The 14350-nt window shown below is 36.4% G+C and overlaps 1 protein-coding gene across 7 annotated transcripts in view; it reads left to right on the forward strand.

Annotated features, from left to right (window-relative positions):
• Nucleotides 1-14350, forward strand: part of rnf24 (ring finger protein 24) — a 30554-nt gene that overhangs the window by 11524 nt on the left and 4680 nt on the right. For all 7 annotated transcript variants that reach the window (XM_055041028.1, XM_055041030.1, XM_055041033.1 and 4 more), the window contains 4 exons: nucleotides 3353-3502; nucleotides 7135-7177; nucleotides 8932-8973; nucleotides 13958-14037. In XM_055041028.1, the coding sequence (XP_054897003.1) occupies nucleotides 3353-3502; nucleotides 7135-7177; nucleotides 8932-8973; nucleotides 13958-14037 (315 nt within the window). The remainder of the gene's footprint in view (nucleotides 1-3352; nucleotides 3503-7134; nucleotides 7178-8931; nucleotides 8974-13957; nucleotides 14038-14350) is intronic.

A 14350-nucleotide genomic window follows, 5' to 3' on the forward strand; every position in this document is an offset into this window, starting at 1 on the left:
AGCGTTGTTGACTTTCAGCTCTTATGCACCTCTGCACAACCTGACCGGCCTTTGTGTCCTCATTAAACTTCCTGTCCTGCATACTTGTTTGCTGCAGTCATCCATGAAACTTAGCCCAGCTGCAAGTTTTTGGTCATAGTAAGATGTTTAGACATTTATTTGTAAGAGAACCATCAGATGCATAAGGTAGATGTGGGAACACTTCCTTTGCATAAAGCTTTAGAGAGGCATATCTTACGGGTGTTGAGAAGGAAGGGGTTCCTTATGCAAGGACTGAGTGTAGCAGCAGTTCAGGGGCTGAGGTTATCCTGATGTTGTATAACTGACTGCCCATTTGTGTGGGGGCAAGTTTACAGTTATCCAGGGGATTGTTAATGGTCCTAAAAGTTTCCACAGGGGGAGTGTTGGGGAATGAAGCTGTTTGGGGTATGAGGCCTGAGACAGCGTCCCTAAAGGAGCAGACAGTTATTTCTGTCATTCCTCCTTCTATTGCTCCTCCCCCTCCTCTTCCACGGTCCCTTTTAAGTGAAGATGTGGGCATGCCTAGTCATGTTCCTTTAGAGTGAGAGAACTTGACCAATAGGCTGTTATTGGTATAGCATTACTTTTATGAATTAGTTTATAGGGCTTTAATGATGGGGTTTGTTTCAACAAATGATGTGCAGATAGTTTAAGCTCTTTTTCTTGTTGCAGCATAATAGCTACAATCAGCACCTTCCAAAAGAAATCCACTTTCCCTTTGAACTTTTTCACATTTCTGTTCTGTTGCAATCACCAACTTCAGTGAGCACGTGACCAAACAACACAGATATACTTATTCTAAATTTATGAATTATCAGGCCTTAGTATTTGAAATGTAGGTTTTTAGTTGGAAAAAGTTTTTGAAAACGATGTTTTATCTCCATTCTTTTTTGGTCAACAAATCACAAGGAAGTACTTTGATCTTTCTGGTTGTAACAAGATGAAATACAAAAAAGTTCCAAGGGTACTAATATGGTTATCAGGCAATGTATCTGTCTGTTTTAAAATAGCGGGGTTTATGTGCATATAGCTCCATTAAATTGTAATAGCCATAGAGAAAGCTAAATGTTATGCATGCCGCATTGCCCGTATCCTATTTGTTTGACATTGAGAGATGCATCTGGTATTGCTTTCAATTTAGATTATGTATTTTTAGGTTCAACCAGTTTATGCAAATCGGTTAAAATGAGCATCAAAGTTTTAAGTGAAGTCAAAATTTAAAAGGTGCATTTTTAGGATTGAACAATACATTTAAGGGATGCACAATATGTTGGCACTAACATTGGTATGTATGGTGATATTACAAATTTCCTTTTGTTTCTAGAGGGGGAGAGAAGACAGTTGGTCATGTGGCATTTGTTTGGTGATGTGTCAATAATAGTGATGCAGCTCAGGACTGAGGGAAGTTTAACTGAAACAGAGAAGCTGTGGAGAAGTCAGCAAGATGGTCAACTTTTTTATTAAGGTGTTGAAAATGTAGTGAAATGTATAACATGTGTACATATTTGTTATCCTCTATCACAGAGATATTAATATTAGAAATAAATACTTGCCTAGTTGCATTAGTTGAGTTGTATTTTGTCTCTACTGGTCCCTTCACCAATTAAGTTCATGTGGTCTGTTAAAATTCATTATGCATCGCTGTAATTGGATTAAATGTTGTCAATACCTACACTTGGCTAACATACATATTAAACAATTTTAAGCTGTTTTAATTTGTAATATGTTTAATTATATATTGAGAGACACTGCAATGTTAAAATTGGGATAAATTATTTTCCTGAATGACCACATGAATAAAGTATTGGTGAGGGCCAGATAATTAACTGAACTCTTTTTTTAGCAGGCGATGGTACCAGGTCCCATGGCAACTGAGCAATAACATACATTATGCTGTATGGACAACTGCATTGTTAGTGACTCTTTTAGAAAAACAGTAATACCTAAGAACAGCTGTCAGGGCCTTTGATTTCAGTAAACAGGAGTTAGGCTGCAAAAAATTGGCCAATTGGGTTGATATATTGATCCTTTCAACACTTTAAAATTAAAGAAGCACACTTGTGTTTGCATGTAGGATTAACACATGCAATTTTTTTTTTTTAACTCTTTATTTTCAATAAATGTTTTACATCAACATATACACACAATAGACATACAGAGAATATCAACTCAAGTGACGAGAGTACATAGTAGTGATGAATAATACAAACTCAATTTGAAAAGTACACGAACAAAAAAAAATTAAAAATAAAAATAAAATAAATAAATAAATAAATATATATATATATATATATACACACACATATATATATATATATATATATATATACATATATATATATATATAGAGGTGTCAAGGTTACATTATGTATTTAGTTATAGGTCTCCATCTTATTTCAAAGGTCCCCATCTTAAGTTGTAGTCTTGATGTTGTTTTTTCCATTATATAGACTTTTTTAATCCTATCTCGCCACTGTGCTATATTGGGAGGTTGTGGCCTTAACCAACTACATGTTATGCACTTTTTTGCAATCAGAAGCAGAACTCTGATCAAGTATTTATTATCTTTGTTGATCATGTCAGAGGGTATTATTCCTAGAATATAGACGGATACATCCAGATCTAATTGAATGCCCAAAATACTCTTTATATCTGTTTGGACATTTTTCCAAAACTCGACTATCTTCGGGCAATCCCAAAATATATGAGTATAATCCCCCACATTTCCACAATTTCTCCAACAGAGCTGGGATGTTCTACAGTATTTAGATGTGATGACTGGAGAGTTAAAAAAACGCTTCTTAACCCTCCAGTCATACTCCCTCCATGTCGGGCTGTTAGTTAGTTTGTGTCCAGATCTAAATGTTTCTTCCCAATCCTCATCCGCTATTATTATATTAGCCTCCAATTCCCATTTCTCCTTAATTTCTTTATTGTTAACATTGGATTCATATTGCAGGCTTTTGTATATTTTTGAGATGAGTCCTTTTTTGATTCACCTTTTGCTGTTAACACATGCAATTTTTAACTTGATATTTTTTATTGACCTATGAGGGCCAATAGTACAAAAGGGATTGATGTGGCACCCCCGGGTTGTAAAATTTGTAGGTCTGCGCTAAATACTGTTGATCTTCCACAAGTATCTTTTTAGTCAGTTTGCTGATTTTAACTTTTAAAATACCTGAGCTGTTCATTCATAATAAAAAAGATTCAAAATGACAAACTTTAGATTTACTTTGTATTATCTTATGTCCACACATATTATGTCTCTCAGTCCATACAGAATGTGCAACTTCTTATATTTTGTATGTGTATGTCTCTCTTCGTCTAGAATATCCATGAGCTCCGATTTCCCACACTACAGTTTCAAGATGCCAAATATAGGGTTCCAGAACCTTCCTCTTAATATCTACATTGTGGTCTTTGGGACAGCCATCTTTGTCTTCATCCTCAGCCTCCTCTTCTGCTGCTACCTGATCAGGTAAGAGCTGTGGACATTTTAGTAAAAAGTCATACAGGAATTTCTTTAGCGTTGCAACTTTACCGAGTGTAGTAGATCTAAAGTCAGATGATTCTACAACATCCACATCCGCTTCAGAGGATGTGTATCTAAAACCGTTTTTGAAAATCGTTTTCAAAAATGGATAGAATATTTCAACAGCACAGTTTAGAGAATACACTTTTCTTAATAAAATTCTCTAAATTATTTAAGAGATCTAAAGTTGCTTTCTACGATCATGGCACTTTAAATCTTAACCTCTTCATTGTTCTTATTTTATTCCTTTGTGTTCTGGCTTTCCACTATTTCTTTTGTATTTGTTAGATTTCCACAGTGATTTTAAAAGTGCCAATTTTAGTACTTTATTTTAATCATCTGGAAGCATGTTTTAATCCAGCAAGATTTAAGAGTAATCCTTTAAATATCCATCATACAAAAACAATCTTTACTTCAGTAGTCAATTCCTTGCCCCTCTTTATACACTGGGTGTAATCAGATTATCCTCAGTGCTGGAAATACAAGGTTTTTGTTTTCAGCCAGTAACAAACTGAACACACATAATGCACTACATTGTTTTATCTGAGACAGCGAGAAGCAGCAGTTTCCCCTAAAACTCTCCCCTCGCCATCTTGCCATATCCTGTCATGCAGGGTAGAGGGTAAGTAAAAATGACTACTCCTACAATTTCTCATTTACCTGTAAATTAGAAACTCTTCATGGCTTACACATAGTTCTGTGTTTCAGCACTGAACGCCAGGATCAGCTTAGCAACTAGAAGTAAAAAGAGACCTTTTTGCTCTGTAAAAGATTTCTTTTACAAAGCTGAAGAATTAACCTTCCAAACGATTGGAGCAAAATTATTTGTACATACTTTGCAGTATTTTCAGTGTTCAGTTCAGTGCATTCTTGCTGAAAACTGGTAATCTTAGCTATGCCCATTTGCTAGCAGTGTTCTCATAGACCTATCATTGTTGTAACAAAAAAAGCAGACATCAGAATTTTTGCCGCAGCTAACTGGCAGCAAAAATTCAGCTGCAAATTTTCTTCAGCAAAACGTTGCTTAATGTTCCATAAAGGCATTTTGTGAGGGATTTTTTTCACTGCATGCAACTCCTCATTAAGTGTTAGCCTTTATTTAATTTACATTTTGAACATTTTCTGGCAATAAATGGGCTTGTATCCTAGTGTAGTGGCCCACACTGTTGTCAGATGGTGTGTTTACAAGTGACTTGATTACAAATGTGTAATTTGTATCTCCAGTCCTGATTTTTCTACTTTGAAAATAATTCTGGTGAAAACCAGCTAAGCTTTAAAGGTCACAGAAGGGTAATTCTGTTGTTTTTCTGCATTGCATCTCTTGCTTTATGGACAGATGATTAAAAGATGCCGGTGTTAGAGTTGACATGCAAAATTCCAGCAGAGCCAAATTTGCACACACACTTTGACACAAGGCAGCCTCTCACAGAAACCCTCAACCACCTCTCTCAGTGGTTTATCAGCCTGTCCACACGCGTATAAAATATGTAGCAAGGTTTGCCTAAATGTTGACCATGTTCCTGTTGCACATAGTCTTGACTTTCTGCAAATAAACAATAACAGTGTTTGAGCAGTTGGTTTATTTTGTAGTGCCAGCAAAAGAATGTGCAACTACCAGATATGTCTAGATGAATAAGAAAACATGGTTTTATCATAAATTAATTCCTTGTTGGAGACACTGCAATTGCAAAATTGTTTTTTCTTCTTTTTTTTTTTTTTTTTTTTTTTGCTTTACAGGAATATTCACAAAGTTTTGTGCACGTTTGTAATGGAAATGCAGCTAGTAAAGTTCCTGGCCTAAAAGAGAGAGAAACAAAATCCATCTGCATTGACAACCTTTGCTTGCAGACTAAATCACTTGCTTAAATTGTAGACTTAATAATGATGGGCGTCTCGAACAACCAATGGACTACAATTTAGATGCAACTGACTCAGTGGTTTGCAGGCAACAACACTAATGTTAAAACTGGCCTCAAAGCTTCTCATTGGTTCTAAATTGGAAAAACTGTTTTAGTTTAATCAGTCTCCACTACATTTGATCAAAATTTAAAACGTTTAGTCTTGTCAAATCTCATTTGAATAATTTTGGACTGATCCAAGATTTTTTAAAAGTCACTTTGAAATGTATAAAACCTTTCTTCAGTTGGTAAAAACCAAAAAAGAGCATTTTGATGCTTTTTTTTGGCATAAAAATCACCATTTGTAAGTCATAGGTTTTTTATGTAGTCATAAAAATCCTAAAGTTTTGTAGCAGCACAACTGGACTATACAAACTTTTTTGTATTTGTTAAAACAAATGGAGGGAATTCCTAGACTTTCTGAAAATTTGAAAGCTATTATGAACCCAATAATGTGTAACATCTCAGCTGGATGCATCATTACTCCTTAATACCCGATTCTGATTTTGACACTGCTCTGCAATTCAGATTTTCTGATACTGAGTTATATTGACTGGTCAATTGGCTGGTATATCAAACAATTTCCATTATTAATATTTGATTAATGTTTTAATATTTTTAAAACTACACATGCTGGATGGCGAGAGATGTCACATTCTTTTCATTTGTCCTCTTCATCTGCCTTCGCAACCCAGTCGAACACCCCACATAAATCAGTCACAATCCAGTGACCCTTTGAACTTTGACCCCTCATCTCCCCCAAACCATTTGGAGTCTCTGCACCTCTACATGCTGACCTCTTTCAAAATGTCAGTTTCTCTCCTAGACTGTGCTGCTTGTTTTACAGATCCCTCTCACTCTGCTGCGAGAGGTTAAGGTTACTAGTAATGGAGGTAAATCTTACAAACCTACGAATTTCTTTTGTCTGTTTTACTTTTTTTTCCCCCGTCCCTTTTCTATATCATTTAATCTCCCTCTGAAGTATGTGCTGTGGATTCTCTTCTCATTAAATGTCCATCATGTTCTCTCGCTGTTCTCTGAAGTATGTGTATTTAAAGCTCAATTTGTGTCTGTCCCAACTTTCTTGGAACTGTGTAAGACTTGTTTAAACAGCCTGCAGCTCCTAATGGCTGTTAAAATCTGACTTAATTATAGTTTTACCAGAGGTGCAGTGTTTTGTAAAGAAAGGACGGCTTAAAGTATTCCAAGAATATCATCTGTTTATATGTAATTTGACTTACTCCTGCCTCAGTTGGCAAAATAAATCTCTGAGGATTCTAAGTTTTGTTTCAGGAGATATTCTGCCTTCTTTCTGTGTTGGTTGATTAAAGCCATATGTTTTTAGTCAGGAAGTTATTTTTGGCCTGGTGAATTAAATGACAGACTGAACTTTGTGACTCAACAGACTCTGCCAAGACATTTATTCTGCTCTTTCTGTTTTAACCTTCTTTCTACGTACATTATATGTAAAATTATCTTCTAATGCATTTGCTAATTTACATGAAAGCCAACGTTGTTGGATAATTTGTTCTCTTTGATCAAAGCCAGTTTTGTCCACCTCCTTTTTTTTTTTCTTTCTTTTTTTGTGTCCACCATTGCGGGATGCAGGATATGTAACCATGTTAATGTTAATCAATGAATTACTAATCAGAAAGGTGTTTTGTCTGTCCGTCTCCCCAGGTTACGGCACCAGGCACACAAAGAGCTGTATGCATACAAACAAGTAAGATAACTCTTGCAAACACACTCACACAGTTCCTATTTGAAGGTATAATTTTAATAAACATACGTTAATGTTACATCTAATCAAAATTTTTTGCAGTGTGGAAAGATTATATATACATCATGCTACTGCAATCGCTTTAAAAACCAAGAAATGAATGCACTGGTTTGGTCGACTGGCTTTCTATTATCACAGAGTCAAATATATACTCACTATATTGATGTTTGAATTGATATTTCTTAGCTGGTTCCAAATCAAAACCCATCAGCTATCTTCTTATAGAAGATAGACACTGTTCTTAAAAGAGAAAATAAAACCCCATTAAATATTGGTTGATTGCTTGGCACAAACTTTTCTAAGTACCTGTTCAGGGGTGCTAGAGTTCACTTGTTTCTTCCTACTGGTGTTTTGCTGAGCTTTCACTCATGCCCCCCCAAAAAGGCTTTATATTCATGGGTAAAAACTCTGGTTAATTTAAAACGCACAATACCACTCCAGTGTAAAGCCTCCTAAGATGGTCATTGAGTTTTGGGCATCAAGGACAGTAGAAATCGATCCAAATGGGAAAATTGTAGCATATTGTAGGAATGGAGAGTCTGAGAGAACGGCACCTAAGTATGATAGACCATGAATTATTGCATCCACACAGTTTTTGCAACTGCAATTTTGCACATAATGATACTGGGATGTTGAATCGGATAGAGGTTCTGGCTATTCCAGCAGCTTAATGTTGAAATGCTTTATCTATTTCTAAAAGGATGATTGTTGTGTTTCTGGAAGTAAATATTGTATGTTTAGTCATCAGATAATCTGTATCAGTTCTGTAGAAGAGTTGTCAAATATCCAGCCAGAAATTTATCGGAATCTTATTGATGGATTCAAAACACAGTGTGGACAGAAAGTTACTAATGGAGGTGTAACCAAATATTAGTCAGGGAGTATGTGTATATCTGAGCCTGTACACTCAATTTTGATCATGTGTGATTTGGAGAAAATGTTCATCTTCCACCCACTAAAAAATACAGCAGAAAATTGATTTATTTATGCTGATGATGAGTATGCAAAAATGTATAGTGATGTATTACATTGTGCATTATGTATCAAATATATTGCACTGGGATAGTGAAATGCACAAAGTCTATGAAATTGCAGAGAAAAAAGTCCTAAGCCCCATTATCTTTGAAGCGTACAATTTCTGTTGTATGAGTTAGATTGACAGCTGTTGGTATTTCAAGGCTTTTGTCGCTTCTTTAAAAAAAAAAAACTAAGTACGACATAATTCTCCTGTGCACTCAGAACTTTTTAAATGCCAGGCTATGCTGCAAGAAATGTGTCCAGTGTTTATTAGTGGAGAAGAATGAGAGCAACATGCAGCCAACAAAGCTACTCCAACAGAGAGACAGACATGCTGCTTATTCACCATGCTGCTCGATAGTTAAATAACCTGATATTGATTAAAACAAGTGCAGAAGCAATATCATTTCCTAGCGGAGAAGTCTTTGCCTCTGTAATTAGTCTCTCGACTTGTGACCTTAAAACATCACAACATTCGACTCCTCTGTTGGCTATGGAACAGCATCAAGCTCAGAGTTTGCAAACACTTCTACACTTGAATGTTTTATTTGAAAACTAGCAGCTGATTTGGAACTTATTCTATCAAATCTGTTTTAAAATAATGAATAATTCAATAGAATTGTTTCCTTTGGTTGTATTAAAAAGCATCTTTCTCCTCATATGTTTGGTTTCCCTTTCAGGTCATTCAGAAGGAAAAAGTCAAAGAGCTAAACTTGCATGAGGTAAGCACTAAACATTTTAGATTTTTCAATATGAAAATTGTCTGCTCTTTTGTAGTCGCTGGAATATTCTGAATTGAACTTATTCTGGATCAGAAAATGGAAAGTTGTTTGCTGTTGAACAATAGTTGAGCAAACATGTTGTGTTCACTTAGCGTTGTGTCTAGGTGGAAGCTAATAACAGGCTGTGTTGTGCAAAAGCTCCTGAACCTGACTTGTTGTGTAGCTATTAAAATGAAAATATTTCTGTATCTACTAACGGCTACCTCATAATGGAAAAGTGCTTTTTACAAGGTTTGGTTTGAAAACATGGGTGTTATTAGATCCTGAACGGCAGTGAAGCTTAATGTATACCATGTGAATGTTTTGAAGTAAGACAGCCTCAGTATGAAAACACTGAAATCACATGCAGACTCAAACAAAAACCCCATTAACTTAAGTTGACAAAAACTAGACTTGTTTAAATTCTTAAGTTTAAATTCTTAATATAATGTATTAAATGGTTGAGGAAACAAACGTTTTGGAACTCCTGCTCTTAAATTTAAATGAAAATCTTTAAAAAGGGCTTCAATAAATATTTAACCTCAAAGCCATAAATTCCAGTAAAATGCATTGTGGTTTGTGATGTGATAACAGTGTAACTCAGCTTTGCTTTTTGGGGAATCTTTTTGCTGTTTTGTTATACATTTGTTTATTCAGGCAGCAGTAAAGACTGGGACATTCATTGTTTTCTTCATTTCATGCTCACATGACTCATTGCCATGTGAAAACTACCATCTCCTGTTTAACTCATCGGTCTCAGCATTATTCTAGTCTCAGTGGCACTGTTGCATAACAGTAACCTCCCCTAAACTGAGTTGGAAAATTACTAGTAAGCAGCAGAACTAGGTTTGAATTAGAGTCGTGGTGAACTCCAGTCAAGATCCCCAACCCTTTAGCACCGGGAATCTCATCTTCACACCAACTCCAGCACAGTTTATTGCCAGCCTCCCGTTGGCCCCTCTGAGCATTTTTTTTTTTTTTAAGAAACCGAGAGAAACTGATTCAAGACTGAAACAACATAAAGAAGTCAAGGACAATAATGCACACTCAACTCAGACTGAATGACCCACTTTTGAATATAAAGTATTGTCCTAGAGGCATGAGTGAAGCTAGGTCGAATTTCAACATTTTAATGGAAAGTAAAGAAAAGAAACTTTGTTGGGATTGGTTTGCAGGTCATGGCATGCCGGAGAATGTCTGATGTGTAACCTAATCAGATCTTCTAGAAGAGTCTCTTCGCAGTTTTTTTTTTTTTTTTTTTGTATCCGGAAATTAACCAGCCTGCTTGGCACACATAAAAATGTGTTATGTAAACAGTGAACTTCCATGCAATATAGTTCAAAATATTTTTCCATTAAAGTTATCAAGGTAATTTTTTTTTACCTTTTAAATCTAAAACAAATACTGATTGTATTTATAACATCTGGTGTTAAAAATGTCAGTAATTTGGTTTGCTTTGTTTGATAAAATAGTGAGAACTATGCCTTGAATATTTTGGGATGCCAAGTATTATATCTCAGACTGAAGCCTGCACAGAACTTTATTGTAAATAACTAAGTTGTTTTAAAGTACAGAAATACAGTTATTAGGACTTTTATACTTTAGATCCTGTCAATGACCAGTAGAGTTCAAATGTTTGTTTATTGTTGTTGAATTGATGCAATTTGATACTACTGGTAAATGTATATTCATTGGGTTCTGTGGAAGCCAGATAAGAAGTATTTGAACATGTCACATCCACCGTCTTCAATATATACATAGGACAAATATTTGTGCATACCAAGTGAAAATAAAGTCTCTATGTACCTTGTTTTGCTATTTCCAGTGGTTTGTAAGTCACAAAATGAGTAAAAAGTTTGTAAAATTTTCATGTCTACATTCACTTCTGTGACATTTTGTGATTTGGAGAAAGTTTGACTGAAAGCTTACATGACTATTAGTGAAAGGGATTTGTTTTTCTCTGTCAATCTCAACTGTGAGAGTGAAATCTCAGGCAAGGCATTCAAGAAAAGGAAGAACATTGATCTGTTCTCCAATGCAGAGAGCAAAGCAGACATCCAAACAAATAGCTGCTCTGTGTCCAAAACTGGTCAGAAGAAAAAGCTTCGAGCCCCCATACAGTTCTTTTCAGGCACAGCTGTCTGTCCAACCATAAATCTGGGTTGGCTAAAGGAATCTTTGTTGCAGCTGAAAACCTTCTACCATAAAAGAGCTGTCCACTAGGTGAATGAAGTTTTGTGAGTGTGGGTAGACAAACCGCTTCTATGCTTATGCTTTGTTGTTTGAAGTTCCTGTCAGTCGTTGAATTGGTTGCTGTTAACTCTTGGAGCTGCTTGGTGTGGGCACAGTGTGGCCTGTCATCTCAGGTCACTGACCAGACATCAACCGCACACTCCGTCCATAACAAGTCTTTAGCGAGATTGGTCCCAGGAATGTTTGCAGCTTCATGCAGCACCATTTCAATGTGATTCAACTAAAGCAGTTGGCAATATGCAGGGTTCCCACGCAAATCTCCAAAAGTCTTGAGGAATCTGAAGCTAGCTATTTTCAAGGTCAAAAGAATATTTCCCACTGCTTATTCCCTCTATACACATGTGGAGGAAGGGATAGAGAATATCTGTTCATCATCCATCCATCATGCTTATCTATAAAGATTGAACTCTGCAGAAATCTCCACCACTATTTTTTTTTCTTGTTTTGCATTCACATATTTAAAAAGTGTAGAAAATGACAAATTGGAATTTGTCGGGTCACACAGAAGGTAAAACAGTAATTCATTAATCTGTGGTTTGATAGTCTAATTTATGTGATCCTCTGTATTTGGCAATAAAGAAATAGACTGATGCACAGTCTATCAGTGATGCTTGAAGGTGCTGTTTACAACCAAAATACAATAAGAATCGAAGCTAATTTAGCTTTTGGGTAAAAATAGACTTTTAGTTTTTGAGCTCATCAATATTTAATTCTTGTTTATTTAGCTGTCTGTTTGGATCCTGCCCTAATTTAAGAAGAATCTGTTTTCATTGGGGAAACGGTTGTAAATATTTGATCTCAGCAAGCATGACCCTAGATGTGCAGCCACCGCTGTGATCACGGGCCTCACACCATCATGGGTGGTCCCCGGCTGTTAATCTAATTAGGAAAGCACGTGGAGGCCTATGAACCCTTGCGCTGTTAACCAAGATAGCTTGAAAGCATGAACAAAACATGAAAAATGCTTTTCTGCTAAACAACCATTAAGTTTGCTAATCTTGGGCTGGATGAGAGTTAGGATGAAGTTCTCCAAATAAATGAATCTTAATAAACATTTTGTAAGTTTACGGCTTACGAGCTTTGTGATGTCAGCCCCCTGAAATATTGATGAAATATCTTTTCTGTTCTGCCCCTTTACAGATTTATTCAGTTTTTGCGACTTGTTCCCACTCGTTCAGATCATCCAATAGAAGTTAGAACCAGTCAAGATAATATAAATAACCAAAAATGCAATTTTCAAATGATGATTTCATTTATTAAAGGGAGAATCTTTAAAAATCAACCTGACTTATAGAAAAAAGTATTTGCCCCCTAAACCTTACATCTACTGATGCGACCCTTAGTAGCACCAAATGGCATTAACTGTCTGTGATGACTGCTAATGTTGGAATCTTGTCCCACTCTTCTTTGCAGAATTGTTTTAAACATATCAATATTGGAGGATTTTAGAGTATAAATGGTCTGTTTGAAGATGATTGCAAAGCATCTCAATTGGATTGAAGCCCAGATTTCCACTAGGCCGATGCATATCCTTCATTTTTCACAGCCATTCAGAGGTGAAGTTGCCAGTGAGCTTCAGATCATTGTTCTGTAGATAAAACCAAAATGTGAATGAGCTAAACGTGGAGGACAGATGGCCAGACATTCTCCTTCTGGACTTTCTGGTAGAGTCCTGAAGCGGAAAAGTAGTCCGAGATCATCAGTAACTGTTGGCATGATGTTTGTCTGAAATGCTGTTCACTCTTAGCGAAGTGCAATGATAGGATACATCTTCCAGGATGCCCTTTGCAGGAGCTTTCATTGGACTCATCCATGCTTTCTGGCAACATGAGACACTCCTTTGTTTTGTTTTTGGTGAGCTGAGCTTTTTACTGCTGCTCATTGTTTTTTCCATCAACTGTGATTTGACCAGGTCTCCTTATAGCTTGTTAAACTGAACTACACAACATACTTCATCAGAGTTAACTCGTAATTTAAATGTCAGGCCAAAGATTGCTTCTATGCCTTTTCCCCTCTTTAAGACAAATTGAAAATTGATAGCTTTGCCTCAAATGGCAGAGTATTGAACAAATAGTCCAACTCTGATCACTGGGTATGGCTCCTTTTCAGTGAGTTATAGTAAATTGACTGATTAAAATAGCAAAACAATAAGTTACTAGGTCTTCTGCTAGTTATATGAGTCTGGTGCAGAGGTGTGTTCCTGCCAAAGAGCACAGATGAAAACTGGTTTTCATTAAATCTTTTTAAACACTATGAATGGAATGTTTTCTTTAGGAAAAATGCATTTGAATCAATGGATTGGCCTGTCCATCTGGAATCCGTCATTGACAACATTTAAAGAATCGCATTGCAATGTTTGTTTGAAAAGCTTTCCCAGTGACGATGTTTGCCTTCCCGTTAAATCAGAAAAAGACCACAGGTAGTCAGACTTGTATAACCGGACATAGTTGGTCAGTTACTCTTCTGTTTTTCCTGTCCTTTTATTGTCTTTTTGTGTGGATTTTGGCCACAGCTGTGTTTTTCTTTGTGAACCAGACATTCATGGCTCGCCTGAGTGGTTTGTTTGGAGTCCACCGACACAAAACTGAGATTAGTGCGGAGAGAACCAAAGTGAACTGAATTATCAACACATTTCCAGTTCCTGCACGCTTTATACAGAAATTATTGCTCACACTCTGACCTTCTCTTTCAGATATGTGCGGTGTGCTTGGAGGAGTTCAAACAGAAAGATGAGCTGGGGATCTGTCCATGCAAACATGCCTTTCATCGGAAGTAAGTATAGGCTTTTGTCCGGGAGTGTACAGTCAAACTAAAGTATACATGAAGTCGAAAACAGATTTACTTTTTCTGGCCACGTGAATTTCCATATTCACGTGGCCAGAGGAGGATATCTTTGCGACCTCTGGATTGTTTGTGTATATTTTACAATCTGAATAGACAGTGATGCCTGATTGAGTCCCATCAGAATGAAGCAGGGCATCCCAAGGATATGATATGGATATGAATGTGATTTCTATCTGATAGGCTGTTGTAGCTGTCAGCTCCTTTATCGCTGCCCTGGGTCACACCAAGACATTCGAGTTTT

This window comes from Poeciliopsis prolifica, unplaced genomic scaffold (assembly GCF_027474105.1).
Source record: "Poeciliopsis prolifica strain line A6 unplaced genomic scaffold, Auburn_PproV2 SCAFFOLD016, whole genome shotgun sequence".
NCBI lineage: Eukaryota > Metazoa > Chordata > Actinopteri > Cyprinodontiformes > Poeciliidae > Poeciliopsis > Poeciliopsis prolifica.